The sequence below is a fragment of the Sus scrofa genome, chromosome X, assembly GCF_054392235.1.
Source record: "Sus scrofa isolate SSC_HxYL_T2T_F1_AM1 chromosome X, Sscrofa_HxYL_maternal_Yorkshire_Landrace_v2.0, whole genome shotgun sequence".
NCBI lineage: Eukaryota > Metazoa > Chordata > Mammalia > Artiodactyla > Suidae > Sus > Sus scrofa.
Genome location: NC_139401.1, coordinates 73,746,731 through 73,769,375, shown reverse-complemented (window position 1 = coordinate 73,769,375; position 22,645 = coordinate 73,746,731). Strand labels below are relative to the sequence as shown.

At 37.2% G+C, this 22,645-nt stretch overlaps 1 protein-coding gene across 11 annotated transcripts; it reads right to left on the bottom strand.

Annotated features, from left to right (window-relative positions):
- Positions 1–8,403: 8,403 nt before the first annotated feature.
- Positions 8,404–21,707, bottom strand: TBX22 (T-box transcription factor 22). Of its 11 annotated transcripts, none has more exons than XR_014835688.1 (9): positions 21,617–21,707; positions 21,132–21,323; positions 20,395–20,581; positions 19,465–19,566; positions 17,932–18,106; positions 16,886–17,493; positions 16,456–16,520; positions 15,970–16,055; positions 13,183–14,027 (listed from the first exon to the last, which is right to left on the bottom strand). XR_014835688.1 is itself a non-coding variant. In XM_085008508.1 (8 exons), exons 1-8 carry the CDS (start codon positions 21,201–21,203, stop codon positions 13,414–13,416), a joined length of 1,614 nt encoding a protein of 537 aa, XP_084864634.1. In that variant the 5' UTR covers positions 21,204–21,334; the 3' UTR covers positions 8,404–13,413. The 11 variants fall into 11 exon arrangements, 6 of the variants coding, with proteins under 6 accessions (XP_084864634.1, XP_084864635.1, XP_084864637.1 ...); XR_014835686.1 differs by having other exon boundaries at positions 20,395–20,729; positions 21,617–21,673; XM_085008508.1 differs by lacking the exon at positions 21,617–21,707 and having other exon boundaries at positions 8,404–14,027; positions 16,886–17,050; positions 20,395–20,729; positions 21,132–21,334.
- Between the last annotated feature and the right edge of the window lie 938 nt (positions 21,708–22,645).

Here is a 22,645-nt window from a genome sequence, read left to right as displayed (position 1 = left end):
TATTCTGTACATATTCTATACACATTAGAGCCTCCTAAAATATATAAAAAACAAACAGAAATCTACATGTGCCAGATAGCTGAGCAAACACTAAGTTTAACAAAGGATCCAGTGAGTTCCCATTGTGGTACAGTGGAAATGAATCCAACTAGTATCCATGAGGATGTGGGTTCAATCCTTGGCCTCTCTCAGTGGGTAGGGGACCCGGTATTGTCATGATCTGTGGTGTAGGTCGCAGATGCAGCTCTGATCCAGTTGTAGCTCTGATTCAACCCCTAGCCTGGGAACTCCCATATGCCTTAGGTGCAGCCCTAAAAAGCAAACAAACAAAAGGTGCATACAGCATGTGGATAGGTAAGCTGAAAAGTTAAAAAACCAAAGGCTTAATTTAGAATTTTTCAATCATATAGTTTTACTGCCTAAAAGCAGGGGGATAAAAGCCTAGCAAAATGAAATCTACACAGATGCTCATTTCTGGAAACTTATCATTTTTTATCCAATCCACCCTTCACACAACTGCCAGATAAAGTAGCACTGTTATTCAAGTGTTTATTTACCAAATTCTTCAAATGGCTCCCCATCATGAGACAGGTTAGAGCTCTAAGGCTTGATCTCAAAGGCGAGACTCTTAAAAATCCAATCTTAACTCACCTAATGCTCTATGCAAACGGAGGAATTTGTCTGCCAGCCTAGCTTAAGCATTTAAGTTGTAAAGCCAAAGTTACTGATAGAGAAAGGCAAGCATTATACATCTAAGTAACTCATTTCTAAACCTAAGTACAGAGTTAGAGAAAACAACTGACACCTAGCATTGATAAGCTTTAGTCCTTGGGTGCTTGTGAAGGATTGGCAACATTGAGAGCCGTAGGCATTAATTACTAGATGGAGTGAAGGGTCTTAACTGCAAAAGGAGTAAACAGAAACACATCACCTTTCTTATCAGACCCTACTATTTGATCTTAGTATACCCTGTTGGGCCTTTGCTTCTCGAGTCCTAGAATGTCTACCAAGGGATAGTAGTACTTAAAAAACAGACTGCCTGTGTTTTATTATGGCCCTCAATAGCATTACCTTAAGAAAGTTACCAGACTCTCTGTTTCTTAACTCTTGTGTTAGTGAATATTAAATAAACTGTAATGCTGAACAAGGTGCTTGGCACAGAGTAGCTGCTATGTGTTTACTATTATTATTTTTCTTCCCCCCTCCTTTAAAGTCGAGTTGAGTTCTCATCATCTCCAGGAAGTCACATGACACATCCTTGTGTTCCTTTGAACTCCTAAATTACATATATTCATTATGACTCCTTTGACATTTCAGTTTATGCCACAATAGGAAATCATTTACAAAATTTTAACATTATTTTAAACTGTTTTTAATGTGTTCAAGTTTTGCCTCTCCTAATAGACTATGAACTCCCGAAGAGTAAGAACCATGCCTTATATTATTATTTTTCCATCTGAACATATCATTGCATAAAAGATGCCAAGGTGTATTTGTCGAATGAATCAATAACTGGTTATATCACAGATGGCAAATTTCACAAGTTTCCGTGTAGAATCAAACATTTTAACCACAGGAAAGAAGTATTTCTTCTATTTGAAATTTAAAAATAGTAAAGACTGGACAGTGAGGTTTTTTCTCTAAAAACGGATGAGCTTATATTCAATGACAGGTCTTTGGCCTGTTGTAGAGCAGATTTATTCCATTTTAGCCTGGTAAAATGTTTCCTAATGGGAGAGTAACCATTAAACATATTAATTAAATCTACATGGCTTCGTTAAGATTGTAAGAAAGTTTGGCATATTTGATTAAATAAAAAATAAGAATGACATAGCAAAGATAAAGTATCTAGGAAAACTAAAATATTCCATGAGTATATATAAACTCAATAGCAGTTATGGACCAACAAAGCAAGTCTTGGCTGAATATTGTACATTAAAATGTTCACAGAATGTACTTCAAATTTCAATGTGTCTAGGTAGGGCTTCACATGATGGCAAATGTGGAGAATGATAATGCTTATCTGGTGTACTGGAGTAATCAGAGGGGAGTTGTTGAGCCAGGAGTAACTGGCACTAGGACTCTAGTAACTTCATCCCTAGACTCTGGCTATTTCAGATCATGGCCTACCACTTTGAGGGATAAGAGAGCACAAATCTCAGCACAACTTTAATCCATCCATAGCACATACATCCTTTGGAAAACTCTTTTGCTTTTGTAATATTAACTGCTTCAGTCTGTACTTTTCAATATAGAACAAGGAAGACCTGTTATAAGAACATGTAAACCCAGATGCAGCATGCATTTTGTTGCATTATTATGTGCAGTAGTTTCTGTACCTTGCTCCATTCAATAGTTGTATGGCCTAGTAATAAGGTCTGTTCCCTAGTAATAAGGTCTGTTCAGTACAAATCATACCGTGTTGTTCCTTTATTCTCTTTCATCCATTTATTAATCTCTTCAATGAGGATTGATTGAGCACCAACTATGTGATAGATTCTGTGCTTATTACATGTAAAAAATAATGACATTTCTTTCTGGCAAATAGTGCAGTGAGAGGTGAAACACACTTTGCACCCTCTGAGTCATACTTGCCCCAAGTTGAACAGTAATCTGGGTGGTCTAGGCTGAATGGGGTCCCTATCATACAGAGCCTCACTTCAGCCATTCAACAGCTTAACTCAGGACCCAAAACAAAAGTGACTCCACATAATGAGAAAATGAAAGATACCTATGGCTGCTTGATTCTCATCTTATTCTGTCTTGTTTAATGGCAGGTGAGGTTGGACAATATTGGTGGACTGAGGGAACTGAGATAAACAATGTGCCTCAATTGCCTAGGACACCACTCTGCCTCTATAACAATAGACAAAGACCTTGACAGGTGTATGGTGAGAAGAATCTCTAAGGAAGACAAGTGGAACAGATAGCTGTCATTAGCTATCTGACCAATGTCTTCATTCTATGAAGCCTTGATATTGCAAAAGAAAAATTGTAGAATAATGTGCCACAGTTGACCATTGGGAAGTATGCAATACACTTTGGAAAGATTTACTGGTTATTTATAGATTTGTATATGTACATGAAGAAAAGTTGTTTTTAATTTGACAGTGGTATGATAAAGTTGAGTTAGAAAATCACACGTCTTATTAAAGAACTTTTGTAAAAAAAAATCATAGAAATGTCTGCTGGGAATGACTTAGAAATGGACGTTAGACCTCGAACAGAAATAACCTACATACATGTTTGTTCAATTCATGAGTCAAAGAGGGAATCTAAAGGAAAGAAAAATATGTAGAAGTTAATGAGAATACAATATATTTAAGTATGTGAGATACAGCTAAACCAGTACTGTGAAGTCAATTTATAGCACTAAGTGCTTACATTAGGAATGAAGAAGGCTCACAAATTAATAATGTAAGTTCCAAATTTAAGAAACTAGAAAAAGAAAAGCCACATAAATCCAAATTGAACAAATACAGAAAATAGTAAACATGAGTTAACATCATTGAATAGAAAAAAATCAGAGAAAAACAAAACAGAAAGTTGGTTCTTTGAAAAGATTTAAAAAACAGACAAACCTTTAGCAAGACTGACAAAAATAAAAAGATAGAAGACACAAATTACCAATATTAGTAATACAAAAGGTGACAATCATATTCTACAGCCATTAAAATTATAGTAATGGAGTACTATAATCAATTTTATGGTCATAAAGTCAACAATTTAAAATAAATGGACCTATACATCAGAAAAAAAAATATGAGAACTGAGCCAAAATGAAATAGAGAGCTGGAATAACCATATACTTCTAATAGAAACTGGATTTGTAATTTAAAAGATACCAATGAGAAGCCCTTCTGAATTTGACATATAGCATTGTTTAAGATGTTCATGTTGATTTGATACATTTATATATTGCAATATGATTACCATTCTTGTGTTAGCCTCCATAACATCACATAATTACCATATTTTTGTGATAAGAACATTTAAGATCCAGTATCTTAGCAACTTTGAATTATATAATATTAGTATTGTTAACTATAATCACAACGCTGTGCATTAGCTCTCCAGAACTTATTCATTTGCTAAATGTAAAGTTTAATCCTTTGACCAAAATCTCTCCATTACTCTCACTCACCAGCCTCTGGTAACCAGCAATCTGCTCTCTGTTTCTATGAGTTTGGCATTTTTAGATTCTACATGTAAGTGATATCATAGACTACTGGTCTTTCTCTATCTGAAATTTCAGCATAATGGTCAGTTAGAAAATCCATCCATGTTGCTGCAAATGGTAGGATTTCCTTCTTTCTCATGGCTAAATAATATTATATTGCATATATATGTATATACATCTTCTTTATCCATTCATCCATGGAAAGATGCTTAGGTTGTTTCCTTGTCTTGGCTATTATGACTAAAGATGCAATAAACATGGAAGTATAGATATCTTCTTGATACCCTATTTTCATTTTCTTCAGATATACACTCACAAGTAGGATAATTGGACAATATGGTAGTTTTATTTTTATTTTTCAATAAGTACTTGAAGTCCTAGCCAGCATAATGAATCAAGAAAGGAAATAGATAACATAAAGGAAACAAACGAAACTGTGCATATTTGCAGATGGCATAACATGGTTGTCTACCTAAAAAGTCCCAAGGAATCTACCAAAATCCCTCAGACCTGTAGAACTGAGTTCAGTAAATTTGGTGGAGCAACAAATGAAAAGCAATCACATTTCTATGCACTAACAATGAACGCAGAAATTAAAATAAAAAACACAATATTATTTAGAATTATTCCAAAGAACATAAATACTTAGATAAAATTCCAGGGAGCTCCTGTTGTGGCTCAGTGGGTTAAGAACCCAAATAGTATCCATGAGGATGTGGGTTCATTCCCTGGCCTCACTCATTGGGTTAAGGATCCAGCATTGCCATAAGCTATGGCATAGGTCATGGATGCAGCTCAAAACTGGCATTGCTGTAGCTGTGGCATGGGCCAGCAGCTGCAGCTCTGATCTGACCCTTATCCTAGGAACTTCCATGGGTGTGGCCCTACAAAGACAAAAAAAAATTCTAACAAGACATGTACGAGGTGTATTTTGAAATTCATGAAACACTCATGAAAGAACTAAAAAAGACCTAAATAAATGCTTAGGCATACCATGTTTATGGATTGGGAGATTGGACTTATTCAAACGTCAATCCTCTCCAAATTGATTTATAGGTTTAATGCAATTTTTCTCAAGGTCCCAGCAAAGTTTTTCATAGACACAGTCAACTAATTCTAAAATTTACATGGAAAAGTGTATAGGTAAAATAATTTTGCAAAAGGGGAATACAGTGGGAGGAATTACTCTATCTGATATTATGAATTACTATACGCTACCTTAATCATAATAGTGTGGTATTACTAGAGAACTAGAAACATAGATCAATGGAGTAGAAGAGAGAATCAAGAAATAGACCCGCATAAATGTGACCAACTGATTTTTTACAAAGCTGCAAGGCCAAGTCAATGTTCAGTGAATCAATGGGAGAAGAAGAACTTCAGTAAATTGTGCTGAAAAAAATTGAATACCCTAAGCCAAAAAATTGGAAAATAAAACAGAACTTTGACTTAAATCTTACACCCTACATAAAATTTAAATTTAACACAAAAAGGATCACAAACTTAAATGTAAAACATAAAATCATAAAACTTTTAGATAAAGAAACACTGGAGAAATTCTTTGAGATCTAGGGCTAAGCAAACTTTTCTTAAACTAGACAAAAATCATAATCCATGAAAGGAAAAAATTGATAAATTAACATGTATTTGAGATATATATATATATATGTATATATACCTCTATAATAGAAAAGGGTAAGCAAAGAAAAATGAGGCACATTCTCTGTCTCTAGGGACATTAGAACTCAATGGGGATAAATTAAATAGAAAAATAACAAAATGTTATTAACACTAAATAAGGGCATTTGTATTAAGAATAAAAAATATATAAAATGAAACCATTTAAAAACAAACAAATAATACATTAAAAAATGTGCAAGAGGAGTTCCTACTGTGGTGCAATGGGATCAGTGGTGTTTTGGGAGCATGGGGACACAGGTTCTATCCTGGGCCCTGTGGCTTAGGCGGAAACTGCAACTTGGATCTGATCCCTGGCCCTGGAACTCCATATGTTGCAGGGTGGCTGAAAAAGAAAAAGAAAATAGGCAAGAGACATGAGCAGATATTTTATAGTAAAGGACATACAAATGGCTAATTAGCATCTGAAAAGATGTTCAATAACATTACCCATCAGGGGAATGCAAATTCAAATTACAAGTTACCACTAAAATCTTATTAAAATAACAGCAGCAGCAACAACAACAAACAGTAACACTAAATTCTGTAATAGTAATTCACTAATACATTACTTCTAGGAATACAAAGTTATGTAGCCATTCTGCAAAACAGTTTGGCAATTTCCTAAAAAACTAGATATGCAGTACCATACAACCCAGCAACTGCAATCTGAATATTTACTCCGGGAAATTAAAACTGACTTCCATACAAATCCTATACATAAATAATCATAGTAGTATTATTTTTAATAGGCAGAAATTGGAAACTACTCATGTCCACCCACAGGTCAATAGTTAAACTGTGGTACATCCGTATCGTGGGATACAATTCAATGGTAACATACTCTTTCACTAATATTTTAGTAGTCTAGATCTGATAATGACTTGTCCTAGAAGCATTATGCTTATTGTACTTTATTACTTTATCTCTCATTTTTAACTGAGCATTAAGGAAATGCAGTTATTTTAATTGCAACTCCCCAAATATCTTTATCTAGAGGTCTGGTTCCATTTCTGTCTTTTTTAAAACAAAATTGATCCTTTGAAAAGCAGGATTACATCTCTATCCTGTTAACTTGGTTTAGTATATTCTTCTCATCAAAATATTCATGGCTTTGGGAGCTTGAATTGGTAAATATTCATGGTGTACGAAAAAGCATTATTAATACTGTACGACTTCAACCATATTTTTAAAAATGTATGTTCAGTTGGGTACGGACATACATAATGACTAGAACTTAAACTATATGCTGCTTGTGATTATTAATATTTTAGCATTATTTCTTGTGTTTTTTAATTTGCAGTAATATACATATAAACTTTTTAAAAAGTTTGAAATAAATAAATGTTATTTAAAAAATGCTATTCCTCCCCCCACTCACAGTCTAGTAGGAGAAAATGCATATGAACAGCTAAACTAAAATATGCTATAAAATGTATGTGTGTGAAGCTTCACTTCTTTGTTAATATCAGCTAGAGCTGTCACCCACTGAATAGCTCTGAATCTTAACTGGCCAAAGGCTCAAGAAAACTGCCTTGGTTCAGCACACCCAAGGGATTGCTGAATTTAGCCACAATGGTTGAGGGTAAATGTTAGATCAACTAGATCAGTTTATCCTAATCCCCTTTTTGAAATGTGAAAGCCCATTCCCTACCTCAGGTTCATGAATATCACAGCTACAAAAAAGGGTGACCCCTTACAAAGTGCTGGTATATCTGCCAAATAATTCTCTCTCCTGCTTGTCATCGTAGTTTGAAGAAGATCCAACCTAAGTTTTGAAAACATAATTATTAATGTAATTTATTTAAATCTAAATTTAAATTTAAACACTAAGTGTTTGACCTGGACATGAATTCCTATAAAGAAAGCCAGATAAATGTGTAAGTGCAATAGCTTTTCTACTTCAACCTAAGTCTTACTAAGAAATTATGCCTCTGGATTTCCCACTGTGGCTCAGTGGGTTAAGAACCCTGCTAGTATCCATGAGGATGTGAGTTTGATCCATGGCCTTTCTCAGTGCCTTGAGCTGTGGTGTAGGCCACAGATATGGCTTACCTTTGGTGTTGCTGCGGCTGTGGCATAGGCTGACAGCTTCAGCTCGAACTGGACCCCTAACCCGGGAACTTTCATAAGCTGCAGGTGCGGCCCTAAAAAGGGTAATCTATATGTTGGTGTTTCTGTGAAACAATTTTTACTAAAATTTACAAAATTCAATATAGTAAAAACTCAGTATGATTAGACATTAAAAAAATTGGTAAGAAGTCACAAAAGAAATGGAAAACTTCAATTTTAGGCAAAATTTAAGTGAAGATAAATTAGGAGTTCTTTCATGGCAAGGCAGGTTGAGGACCCGGTGTTGTCACTGCAGTAGCTTGAGTTGCTGCTGTGGTGTGGTTTGATCCCTGGCACAGGAATTTCCTCATGCCAAGGTGGCCGATAAATAAATAAATACAAGTAAAATACTAAAACATCAATACTTTCCAAAAATTATCACAAAATGGGAGAATGAATCATGTATTTCATCCAAACATCTTTAAAGACATTCATTTTTATCCACTTTAAACATGACTTTATTCTCTTCTTCTAGCAAAATTTGGAGTTATTTAAACAATTTTCTACATTTAAAATATTACATTATACTTTGTCACATGCATAAGTATGTGATAAATCCAAAATGAAAATTCTGTCATCTTTAACAATAACAAATGAATGGAAATTTAATAAAAAAGTTTAATGATACAACTTGTACAATAATATCAAGTTTTCTATCATATTTAATTTCAAATTTTGTAACTCTTTCAGGTACTTTGAAAAATAAATCCAGTATACATTTCAACTTAGCAGAAATATCCTATTGCTATTCTTTGTACATTTGCTCACTATAATGTATGTTTACATATTAATGTGCAGTATAAATTTGTAAACATGAACATATGAAACCCTGAAAGGAAATGATACTAGTCTTTTTCCTCTCAATATTTTATTGAAACAGCATGTCAGAGGTTGGCCAGCAACACACATGAAAATGGTTTAAATACTGGATGTGTTTCAAATGTTCTACATATTTATTGTTTTATGCTGACATCCAAACCATGTTTATTTACACAGTTTTAATACAAATTATCATTTAATTTAATTGCAGACCAAATCTAAAAAGATTAAATGCATATATCAAAGCAACAGCCACCAATGCCTTTTTAAACTGCTCCAATAAACATGTTAAATTCCAGTGAAATCAACTGGTAAACTGTTGCTGTATGCCAGGATATTATTGTTATTTTGGCTAAATAAAGATTTGTCAGCACAAAGGCAACATATCTCTAAATTGGAATAAAAAACATTATATTTCTACTCTATCAATTCAACTCACAAAATATAGTACATGCAATCATACATTTCTAAGTATATATAAATCTGCCTTTCCATGTAAGTATATATAATTAATAGTAGAAGTATGCAATGATTAGAAGTTCTTTGTAGTATCTCTTTTTGAGAAGTGGGAGTAAAAGCAACATAGTAGAAATTATTTTAAAACAAAACTAAATGAAAACTCCACTGGTTATATAAATTACAGTACGACATTTGGAATTTTCAAATTACATATTCAAATAAGGAAAAGATTTATTATTGAGCTTTAATAAAGAGATAACAACTGTATAGTATCCTACCATATACATACATGTCCATAAGCACTACTGTCTGAAAACATCTAAATTTGTCATCAGCATGTTTGTAGATTTTTGTAAAATATATTTTAAATATTTGTACAAAACATTTATTTCAATCATGATCTGGTTTAGCATTGCATCAGTAACAGTTAAAAGATACATGTCACCAGCTTTATGTGCACCATGATTTCCCCTAAGGTGCATACTATATAAGTGATTAGGAGAATGAAAGGGAAATCTTCCATAATGTCCAATAAAGATGCTTGTCTTTATTCATTGTTGACACTTTTTCAAGTTGTCAGAACATAAGACTGTGATCATTCAAAGACTGATTCACTGACTCATCATTTGCTGATTCTAATTGCTCATTTCTTTTTGTGCCATAGACACACTTGATCCTCACAAAAGAATGAAGTCATGTCTGTTCCTAGATCATATGTATAATCCATGCCTAATAGCAATGAAATATCATGAATACCTACCTTCATAGTTTGAAGAAAACATAACTCTTCATTTTTGTAGTACAGTGAAGAGCAATGATAATCAATGTTTGGAGACTCCAATATCATGTAATCTAAAATTATGCACTATATTTGAAAATGCAATTTCCAGTGGGCTTAGTCCCTCTATTTAGCTTAAAAAAATAACAGCTTTGATGTTATAAGTTTGTTACCTAAAATTATATTTTGGTGATTAAAACATAATGAAATAGAGGATTTATCAACTAAAACATATGTTCTGCAAACATGCTCAAATTTGAATTCAAGCCCTTGACTTCATCTTGACTGTTCCTCAAAGTAGAACCTTTCTGACAAGGGAATCTGACTACAGATCTCAGCTTGACTGGAAGTTGTGTGAAGATCAAGAAACATTCACTTATTTCCTGACTCAATGTACAAATTTTACAGAGTTGATGAAAATTTTATTTTCTGTAATTTATTCGAGGTAAGTAATATAATCAGGTCAGGTTAAGAATCATATTTTACAAATATAGATAACTGAATTAAAATGTTTACTTTTAGATGGAAATAACAGGTGAATGTATATGTATGATCAAACCAAATGGAAATAGCAGTTTTAATGTTACACTTGAAGGTCTATTAACTATCATTTGCCCACTTTCATTTGCTTTTTTTGGTATGTTTTTAAAACAAGCCTAATATTTAGTTGATGCAGTTGAAACTAATATAATTCCATAGCATTTTTTATTTCATAACCATAGCCACAATTTACCAAGTTTTCAAGTATTGCACCATCCTATTGAGTAGTAAGAATTTATTTAATATAAAATAGTAAGACCACTAAATGTTAATAGTGCATGAATTAGAGCTGTTAGCAATTTTCTGCAAATGAGTAACTTGCTCAGAAAGTAGAGGACTTCTTACTGATATTAAGGTCTCCTCCAGTAGTTACTGTTGTGGTCGGTGGGTTAAGACCTGACATGGTGACTGTCAGGATGTGAGTTTGATCCCTGGCATAGCCACAAGCTTTGGCAACAGTCACAGAGGCAGCTGTGGCTGTGGCTGTAGTATAGGCCAGCATCTGCAGCTCCAATTAGATCACTAGCCTAGGAAATTCTATATGTTCTAGGTCAGACCGATGCTGCTGTGTCATACTGGGAACTGTGTCTAGTCACTTATGATGGAGCATGATAATGTGAGAAAAAAGAATGTATACATCTATGTGTAACTGGGTCAGCTTGCTGTACAGTAGAAAATTGACAGAACACTGTAAACCAGCTATAATGGAAAAAATAAAAACCATTATAAATGAAAAAAAAAGATCTCTTCCAACTAATTTTCTATAAAGGGTTTCTCTTGGTTACTTCTTCAATTTTAAAAGTATGATGTGACAACTTATGAACATTATATAAAAACAGCTTAAAATAGATGTCTAGACTCTAGCCTTTAAACTTTTGCCCCTTAGTATTAATCACCTTTACTGAAATACTTCTGTATTATCTACTTATATAGATTATATATGGAAAAAATATCTGAAATATAAATTATGGGATATATGTACTTGAGAAGCTGCAAAATTAATGCCATATTTTAAATAATCCCAGAGATTATCTGGGAAAATACCCAGCTTTTTCAGTTAAATACTTCCTATTGTTAGTTATTGAGTATCTGCCATGTAAGCTATCAGTATAATTATAATCTGATGTGGGAGTTTCTGCTTTAAAAATATCATAATTTATTTTAACAGTACAAGTTAGCCTACAGCTTTCCCTCTTCGAAGTAGACAGAAATAAAGTGTCCTTGCTACTTTAATCCTGATTTGATAAACTTGAGTAGTACAGGTTTTCTGCCTCAAAGACTTTTATAACAGGTACCTAGTTAGGTACCTAATGATATTTCACCTTGACAAGAATACTCAGTTTGAATATAACTATGTAGCATTCTATCCCTAAGCACAGAAGTGAAGGGGTATAACATTTTAATGCATATATAAGGATGTATAATTATAAGGTACATTTAATAGGGTAAAACATTTTTAGCAAAGTAAATAATAATGCCATGATCTTCCTAGCAGGTGTTGGGGAAGTTTTGAAAAAGCTGTTTATTAGTGCGGTTAGTTTGTCAAAAGTCAAGTTATGCCACTGTAATGTGAAAGGGCTTGGCTTAATAAATTGTAGAACTAATAGCCTTAAAATTAAAATCCAATTCATCTTAAGGATATAGAGATTATTCATAGGTTATACTTAATAATTATTTTCAGAAAATTTAGGACCAAGTGAATGGAAACTTTTCAACTTCACAAACTAAAATAAAATCTCATTTATGCTACTTTAGTCTAATTTACCATGATTGAGGCACAGGAGGGAAATTGTATCATCCTAATGATATCTTCATATTTATGGATTCAAATATATCCTCCCCCTTCAAATTATAACTTCTCTGTCTTTTGGAGAACTACAACAATTTGTTTCTGTAAACTGTGTATATAAAATAACAAGTTTGTTAAAGTAATAAGTAAACAAGCTGAGAATGATCCAAAAAATAAAAAAAAGAATAAAACATCAAATTTATTTATAATATTTTGCTATTCATTTAATCTTTGTGGTCCTAATAGTCCTTAGGCTACAAATATTAATATTAGAATGTTTATGTCCTTATTTTTACTTTAAAATTAAGATTAGTAGTTCCTTCAACAGCAGAGTATAAAATTATAAAGCAAATAAACGATGAAATTTTCTTCTACAGTTTCTAAAGAGATAATTACAATGAAGCCAATATTAATAGATTAAACTGAAATTGTTTCACTGCTTTCACAGGAATTAAATCTACTTTCTGCTGGTAATTGTCAATATGTAAGAGGCAGTTGACATACTAAATAGGCTTCACTATAATTAAAGACTTCTTCACCAGAAGTTATTTTTTACTGGTAGTATACCTCATCAAACAATACGTATATATAATTTTTTCTTTTTAGGGCCCTCCCATAAGCACATGAAAGCTCCCGGGCTAAGGGCTGATCAGAGCTGCAGCTGCCAGCCCATGCCACAGCTACAGCAATGCCAGATCAGAGCTGCACCTGTGGCCTACACCACAGCTCAAGGCAACACTGGATCCTTAACCCACTGAGCAGGGCCAGGGATCAAACATGCATCCTCATGGATACTAGTAGGGTTCATGACCACTGAGCCACAATAGGAACTTCTCATCAAACAGAATTTATTGAGCATCTTACTTTGAGGCTTAAGGCTACTTAACTTCTTATGAACATTTCATAAGGCACTTTAAATGCATAACAGAGAAATGTTTTCTGATAATGAAGCTTTTGCTTTTTAAGCCCATTAGCTCTTGACCTTTCTTTTTTTTTGGCTACAAATTAAAAAAAAAAAAGGTGCTTACATGTAATTACTTTAGGAATGTGACTATCCCATTAAAGGCAATGGTGAGTTTTTGGATACCAATGAGCATGATTGCATTTGCCTTCTATAAAAGAAACTTGACTGTTGTCATTCACTTTGAGGTGGTTGGCAGCATTTACCAGTCTAGATGGCATGAAGAAGTTGTACCTATAAAGGCCATGGGAAGGATGGAAAGAGCAACAAATTGCTTCCCGGGCAATGGGGCTTGGTGATAAAATGTGTCCAGGTGGCTGTAATCCATACAACATTTGGTTGACAGAATTAGGTGCTTGTTGACACTGTTCATTGAAGTCTTCAGATGAACCATTTTTTGAATTGGTGATCCCCAAGGAGGATAACATGGGAACTTCCATCACAAGTGGGACTAAAGATTGGGAACTGTTGCTGCTTGCTAGCCTTTCAGAGGCAGACAAGACAAGGGACTGCTGTTGCCAAAAATTAGTTGGATAAATTTTGTAGCAAAGGGGTAGGTTGATATTGTGTAGGTATACCTCTGGACAGGGCATTCCAAGGGAGCTTGTAGGAATGTGAAACATAGGAGGGGAGCAAGGTGGAGAAAACAAATAGTTCAAAGGAGAGGGAGCCCCTCCACTAGAGGTCACTGGAGACGAACCACTGCTTCCACCTGTGAATGACAATTCAGTCAATGAACAATGAATTTGATGTTCCTACTGAATCAGTAAGCATGTCCATAACTATCCCTACTTCATTCTTAGATTAGCTTTCCTTGCAAATTCACAATCATTTTAACCCCTTTAGAAAAAAGCATTCCTCTGACCAAAGTTGAATATGGTATCTTTACTACTACCACTATTACTTTTAGCATTATTATTTTGTATCATGCATTGAGCATTCACCATGCTCTAGAACTATAGTAGACACTTGAACAACATTTATTCAATGAGTTACAAAAGAAGCCCAATTAAATATGATCCAGAGCCAATTATATTTTACAAATTAAAGCTGTTTTTTTAAACTTTAAAAATTTACTAAAATAATCATTTGATTAAATAGAACAAATTGGATGTTTGAGATTCTATAGAAAGTTTCAGTCTGATTTTTAAAAAAATCAGTGCATATGAAAGCAATCCTTATAAATTAAAATAACATATTCAACTATATTTCCATAGTATATCATATCAAGAGTTAAAGGCAGTTTTATAGGGTAAAAAATACCAAGATGAAAATGAAAGTGTTCATATCATGTTTTCAGGTGATCTTTTACAGTTGCCTAGCATCTGCTAAAATTTGGGATTGTTATAAGTTCCAGGAAAATCTAGAATCTACACTTTATATTTGTGAGTGTTTTAAGTTAAAAAAATTGGTTATTGACTGAACTTGATCAAGTTTTTGTGTTTTTTGTGCTGTTTTCCTTAACTATATGTATATATTACATTTCTTAACTATATTACACATATATAGTTAAGAAGTATATATTTTATATCCTATTATACATATAATAGCCTAGTCCATTATCAACAGGGTGGAAAATGTATTTTAAAATTAAACATCCAAAAGTTATTTTAAAAAACTGGTACCTCTTTTCTTTGCAGTTTGAGAGCATTCTGGTCATCTTAAATAACTAAGAAAATTGTGTATTTTAAATTATAAATTAATGATCATTAACTTTTTTTATTAGTGCACTTTGTGTTGACTTAGATCTTTTAAAAGCATGCTGCCTAGAGGCTATTAAAGTGATACTATCTCATAAGTGTTCATATTTTTCTATGCAATTATCTAAACCAAATTAATACAGTCATTTCAGTGAGATATTTCACCAAATGATTAGACTCAATCTCCTCACATGTGAATTGGTTGTTACAGTGTCATATAAAATTCAACCTAACTATGATGTAATTGTAACCCTGAATAATGTTTAAGGACAAATGACTTTAATGGAGTAGGAAAAAAGACTCTGCTCATGCATAAAGACTCTTTTATTTACGTTAAATATTGGAGTAAATGAAGGTGTGCATTCTTACTTCAATAAAGCCTGCATCATCAAATTATTATTCAGTCACATAATATACTACCTGAGAACAAATGCCATGCAAATATTTTAAATTCTTATGGCATTTTACCTGTGATGGCTTAGTATTTTCAACATTTACTTTCCCTACACACAACAAAAGGAAAATTAGAGCCAAGTCATAATGAAATTTAATGGATGCCATTTTTATCATGTGGTGAAAGCTTCTAGTAAAATATAAAATATTTATTTCAATATCTAACATATTTGCAAATAAGGCCACTAATGTACATAGGCAGATCTTAAAGAATATGAGATAGTGAGATGATAAACAATTCAGGTCATTTCTGGAGCTCTCAGGATGCATGACAACTCAAGATGTCAGAAGTCAGTAAATCCACCATTACCATATTTGTGCTCTTTTTTTCACACCAGTTACCCTCCCTTTTTTCTTCTGACTGCCTCATCAGAATAAATATACATCCACTTGCTTGTGAACACACATTTTCTGGCATGTACTTATCCTCTTGTGTAGCATTTATATAGAGGTTGTTATTTCATTTACATTTAAAATAAAACTTAGTAAAACTTTTCTTACTTTGTGTGTCTGCACCAAAAGTTCTAAAATCCAAAGTGAGAGACGGCCTCCATGGGTAGGTCTCTAAAAGCCCATCCAATACACCCCTGAAAAAGAGATTCAACCTTCAGCAAGTCCAGAATGCAATTCCTGAAAGTAATTTATGTAAACTTTTGTGGTTTTTAGTTACAGTTTTTAGGGATGAATATCTGAAATATTTTTATTCTATAGCTTGACTTCTGAATAAAATTCCAAGTGATTATTCCCTGAATAAAAACGCAAGAATATAGAATAAGTGACATCTTAAAAGTGGGTTGGAGAAGGAATAGGAGGAGGCTGGACTTCCAAGACAAAACAAGTAGGTTCCTTTTTTACCAGTTACAAAATTTAGTTAGACTGTGGTTCAGTCTCTGAGCCACAGTTTTCTTGTCTGTAATACTTGTGAAATACTGTAATACTTGTGAAAAGGGCTCTCTAAACATTAGATGCGACTGTTATGTTGTTTACCTGTTTCTTCCAGGATCTCTAAATCCTTTAGCAAAAGGATTTCTGTCTATTTTCAGTTTGGTAATCTATGGATTCAAAAAAGAAAGAAAGATAAAGTCAGTGCCCTCAGTAATAAAACCGTCACTATTGCTTTTAATGGTTACAACAAACACAAAACTTTTCAATATGTAATATGGCCTGTTAAATAAATGTAAGCATACTGCCAAGTCGAATTTGGAATGTTTATCTCCTTTCTTTCCTAGCACTTTGTTCTACTCTCCTTTCTAACACAAGATCCACATAATTCATAATCAAACTTGCCTTGAAGACAATGCAATAAGACTATGAATTTTTTAATTGAGGAAACTTCAATCCATATAGTACAAATTCACACTGTCCCAAAAGTTTCTTTGGAGCCGCTCCTGTTTGTCTGGGACCTAGTTTGCTTTACCTGCTGGTTTTGGTAAGCTGTCACAGTGGTGAACTCAGTTTCTTTAAAGGAGAATGTTTTAACCCCTTCAGCAGGCAGGGACTGAATCCGGGACATGTCAACCTTGTTGTCCTGCTTCATCACATGCACACGGGGCTTGTACTTGTGCATGGACTGCAGAATGATCTGGAGGAAAAAGCAAATGCTGCCTAGAAATTGTCTTTCCCTCCCTGACACTGATGGCCCCCTCTCATTAATACCCTCAACCTTCCCACACAAAAGTGAAGTTAAACCAGAAAGCCTAGGCCAGCCACACACAAGGACTTTTCTGTGCCATTTGGCCCTAGACAGAGGCCCTCAGGGATAAGGGGTTTCAGAAGTAGGGCACCACAGTGGTACTAGGCTGCAGTGATTCCATTTCCAGATGGGGCCTTTTCCTGCTTCCAGATGTTGATGACCATGTGATCTCCTCAAGTGTCATTGGGATCTGACTGCCTGCCGTAAGTTTCCTGGGCTATGTAACTGATGGGAAACCATTTGACATCTTCCACTTCCTAATCCTAGGAGCATCCTTCTTCCTTTTGTGGTTTGCTCAGGGCAAGGCCAGGCAAGGCAGAGGCCAAGGGCACCTGGGAAGAAAGTTCAAGATTTAGGTTATCTGAAAAGGCCTTACATGGTAACTAGTTGTGAGGGGGAGATTTCCCCAGACCATGCCAAACAGAAGGTGCCCATCAGAGGAAGGCAATCAGATCCTACTGTCATTTCCAGGGAGGCTGAAGTGATAGAGAGCTCAGGGAAGCATTCCCTTTCATTCTCCCAGACCAGGCATCCTGGCTTAAAGGTCTTATTTGTCCTCAAACTCCCTTTGCTCATCATTCCCAACCCCCAGCTCTCTTAGATGCCAAACAAGAGAGCTACTTTGACCACAGGCCTAGAACTTGGGCAGTTTCCAAAGACCACAACTAGCATATCTAGGAGACAGCTCCTTGGCCTCTCTATGGCCACCCTCTGGCTGACTCTTTGGCATCCCCCTCCTCTCTTTGGGATAAAGGATTGTGCACACTTACATGGCCTTTGTCATCCATCTCGTTGTTGGTGAGTTTCAAGCGATCAAAGCTGATGATCTGCCGCATCCAGGTTTCTCCAGAACAAGGAGAATCCGGGTGAACATAGAACCTGGGAGTGATGCATGAGTGGTCCGTATTCCCAGCTACCATCCACTGAGAGCTGTGATACACATACCTGAAAATGCACAGAGTGTAGCTTCAGGCACAGCGAGCCAAAGCCAGGGGCAGAGGCTGAAGCAATCCCGTCCTAAAGGCCTTAGCCAAGGTTTGCCTGCTAATCCCAAAGACATCTAGTAAAAGATCCAACATGATTTCCAAAGAATGTTCACAGACAGAAAGCAAACTGTAAATAAGCATATGGTATTAAAACGCAGTGAAATGCCAGGACAAGTATAACGTCATGTGATTTCAGAGTCTGGTTTGTAGTTCCTTACAGAAACTGCAACAGAAATCGATCTAACTACTTTTACCGCACAGAGACACCGGAAAAATCCTCCTGTCTTGGGCCACAAGCATTAGGGAAGAAGCAGAGGGGTTAGGAAAATGTCTGTGTAGCCCACCACCATCAGTCTGGCATAGAAGCCATTTTGTCCACAAGGCTTTGCACCAAAATACCCCCAAAGAATTCTGCTCCCTGCAGCCTCAGTGCCGATTTTGATTTTCCCAATGTCTCCAGTCCCAACCCCTCAGTTGTGTGCCAAATCCCCAAGCTAGTTACAATGCTGGAGGGCAAACAGCTTGCTCTGCAATTTCCGGGCTACAGCCCCAGGAGGCTCTTTAGCCCAGCCTTCTCTTTTGCCCCCTGCACCCAACAGCAGATTCAGGCTGTTTCCTAGAAAGGCTAGACACCCAATTCTGTCAAAGGCTCACAGCAGGTGGCAACTGCCCAATCCCCTTAGCTCCTGAGCTAAAAGGCTAGCAGACCACAGTTTCTTGCCTACTAGCAAAGAAGGGCCTCTTGGCTTTAGATAAGTTCACCTCTTTTAGCCTGCTCTAAGTAGACAGCTTGCATCAAGAGAAAGGTTACTTGTATTCTCTGGGACTTAGTCTCTGCTTCAGGGAAAGGCTAAGGAAGGAAGAAAAACCAGATAGGCTCCATAACTACTAGACTAGCCTTGGATGGCAAATCAGGGAATTGCTCGAGGACCCTGCTGCTAAAATAGCACAGCCCAGAGCCCAATCCCAAGAAGCCCAAGGCATTTATGCCCAAATTCCTTCAAATGGCTTCCCTCCCAGGAGTGTGGGCCCATACCCTCTGCAGTTTGCAGAGCAGCAAGTAGGCAAGAAGTTCTGGATATACTGAAGCACCAATTGGAACCTGCGTATCAGGAGTGAGAGGAAAGAAGATATCTGCTTTTCTCTCAGTCTGAACTCCCTGGACTCTGGTTTGAGAGAGAAAATTCAACTCTCAAAACCCACAGGAGAGCACCCCCCTTCAGGTCCTTTGGTGGAGTTTTCAAAACAGTGCTTTTAGCTTCCATAGATCTGAATTCCCATACCCAACCTGAGATACCCTCCTTTGAACCAGGTTACCTATAGCGTTTGGAATCCACGGGCACCACATCAATGGCCACATAGTACTGTTTCTCTGGGTCCAGCCCTTTCACCTTGACCCGAACAGAGGGGAACATCCGCCTGTGGGGGAGAAAATAGCAAGTGACCTAGGCACTATCAGAAACATTTGGAGAGGGATGGGGCTGGGGGACAAATGAAAAATGAAGAAATTCACAATATTCTTCCCACTCTAGACAGGTTCAGAGAATGATACACAAAAAAGATTGTTGGTTATATGTTTGATTGAACAAACTCAGGATTTTTGGGTGGAGCAGAATATCCTTACCACAAGGCTTTGTCAACCCCACTTCCCACCACCAACATAATAAACTATAGAAGAAAAAATAGAAGTGTAAAGGCTGTGCCCCTCCCCTGAGTTTTCAGGGATACTTTCTGTGAGGCAGATTTGGGAAAGACTAAAATTAGGGAGATTCACACACAAAAGATTACCCAGCTGCCATGAAGAACATGCCCCACAGCAAAAGGTGGAAGAGGGAAAGGCCATCCTGACCTGGCTCAGGATGGTGAGCTGAAGGCCTTATAGATGGAATATTATCCACTGATAAGTGTGGGGCTTTACCAGAGAGGCCTGGCCATAGCTTAAGAGAGGGGGCTGGCATCTGACACCTGCCTTAGCAGTCTAATTTTTGTCATATATAACATAGGCAGGGACTGGAAGAATAAGTTCTTGCAATCATAGTGTACAGAAAATAAAGGCTGAGCCACTATCATGAGCCAAGCAAGGTCTAGTCTGCTCTATTGAAATGCAGTGGTGTCCTAATACCTGTCTAGGGTGGGGACATGGGGAGAGGGATACCAAAGTATAAAACTGGAGGCACCCATCTTATGAAAGCAAAATATTAAGTGCCTACTGTGTGCTGCCCTTAAACAGCTTGGGCAAAGCCGAACCTGCCCGCCTTGGTAATGATCATCTCAGTCCCAATGTCATGAAATCTCTTCCACAGCTCGGATCCTTGAAGCTCCACTTGGATAGTGTCTTTCTCTTCCAGACTTTCCACACTGTTGCAGTTTCCGCTGCTGCCTCCCCAGCTTGAGAAAGTAGTTACTAAGGGCTCCGTCTTGGGTCGCTTTTCTGCTGGACACAGAGACGCTGCGAGTTTGAGAGAGCTTCGCAGTTTGTGTGCCCTCTTCTCTCGCTGACGCCCGAAAAGACCCGTCTCATCTCTTCCCAGGGAACCTTGGCAGCGGATCTCCAAATTCCCCACAACACCCTCTGTAGCCCCCTGATGGAGAGAAAGGGGCCCAGGTCTAAGTCGCGCCCTGTGAAAGGCATGCCCTTATTCAAATTTGCCCATCCTTACTCTTCTCTGAGACTTTTGGTGTCTGATTCTGAATCCCCTGCTTCCTCCCCCGATAAAAAGCTGTCCTCGGGTTCTCAGGGCTTCAGGGAGGTTGGAGAGTCTCACTTCACAAACTTGTGGGGACCCTCCCCTTCACCGAAAATGAACCACAACATTACAGGCTGAACTTGGAAGCTCTGAAACTTCCCCTACAGCCAGATGGCTGAACTAGCCCCGCGGCCCGGCCGCCCTCCAGCAGCGTCGCGAGGCCTGTCTGAGACTTTCGGATCCAGCAAGCCAGGTTAGCAGGCTCAGGGATTTGGGGGCCGCGGCAGAGGTACTTACCAAGCTGCTTGATCTTCTTCCCTGCTGCTGCGCTGCAGCAATTCCTCTCCTCCTCCTCCTCCTCCTCTCCATCTTCTTTCTCCAGCAGCTCAGGTTGCGCCTCCTCACTTGGATCTTGCAGTTTTCTTTTGCTGGGTCTCCCTACCAAAGCTTCCACCGAGAAGGCGTGCGCCCGAGAGCTCAGAGCCATCCCTGGAGAGGGCGAAGAGAATGTGCTCTGCAAAGTTTCAACCTGAGCTGGGTTAGGGAGGGAGAGAGTGGGAGGGCTTAGAGGACAGGCAAAGGAGGGAAAGCGGAAAAAATCTCAACTCAAAAAACAATTTCTAAATCAAGGGGAAAATGTGTGTGTATAATTTTTATATGTACATAAAGTTTTTCTTTGAATAGACAGAATGAAAGGAAAAGACTGAACTGGAACCCAGTCCTCTGGAGTCTAGTTCCCCTTCCCTTTGTGGTCGCCTCCCTCCCAGTGGACCTGTGCGGACCGTCAGTCCTCAAATCCCTGATTCCCAGGACCTGGCAGAGTAGAAGTTGGCAAGCACAGCCCTTTTAGGGAGAGGACCTGCCGCCAATGGCAGATCAGGCTGCTCGGATTGGGAGATACAGTTGCATCGGACTGAATGAATGCTGGGCTGGTTACAGCCTCCACTGTTTGTTTTGGAAACTGTTGAAAGCATAAAAAAAACACCATGAGTGACACTTCTGAGTCTGACAGGGAGGAAGAAGGTGGGAGTGGGGAGATAGAAAGGGGTTGGGGGTTGGCTGGAAAAAGGTTCAGGACAGTCTAGCCAGGAGGAGGGATACACAACTTACTGTTTTCCACTATATTGTGAAACTCAAAGACTAGCTAAGTAATTGCCCACGAGGGGCCACTTTTCCAACAAAAGTGAAAATATTATTTAACCAGATCCAGAGAAGTGTATAGGGATCTTTGGCTCTTAAGTGAGTATCCTGGTGAAATAAAGAGTGGCACAAGCTTTCTGGGCAGCTTTGTTCTACAATCTGGGTCTTAAATTAGGTGAGACCTCTGCTAGTCTGACCTCCCTATGCAGGTGGGGAGGCAAGGGCCAGTGCAGGCAGGAGGCTCCCAGATGACCACTTTCAGTGACCAAGAGCAAATCTGGGCCTTCAAGTCCTGCCTCTACTGGAATCCAATATTCCCACACAGCCTCTTATGGCTTAATCAGCAAACAGCCAGAGAAATCCAAGGCACCATCATCCCACCAACCAGAATTGTGCTCCCAAGGATGTAACACTTCAAAATGCTATGCTCACATAATGGATTCCTGTGTCTCCTGAAATATCTTCTTGTGCTAAGTTTTACTTTTCCTTATAATGGATAAAGCCACCTTCTTTTTTTCAGGAAGAGACTTTCCTACCACTTCTAAAGAGCAGGTTTATGCATGCAAATATGAGATGTCTTGCACTTTTCACCAACAATAAGAAATCAGGAACCCCTGGGTTCTCTTGTAAACTGCATCCTAATTGCTGAAATTTTCATTTTTTTCAGATAG

Bases quoted from the DNA above. Each gene is read 5' to 3' on its own strand.
- TBX22 (XM_085008508.1), bottom strand. From the start codon at position 21,203: ATGGAGAGGAGGAGGAGGAGGAGGAGAGGAATTGCTGCAGCGCAGCAG. The intron at 17,051-17,931 runs GTAAGTGTGCAC...TTTTTCCTCCAG, and splicing joins AGATGGATGACAAAGGCCAT to ATCATTCTGCAGTCCATGCA. The intron at 14,028-15,969 runs GTAAGAAAAGTT...TGTCATTCACAG, and splicing joins TTTTGGTGCAGACACACAAA to GTGGAAGCAGTGGTTCGTCT.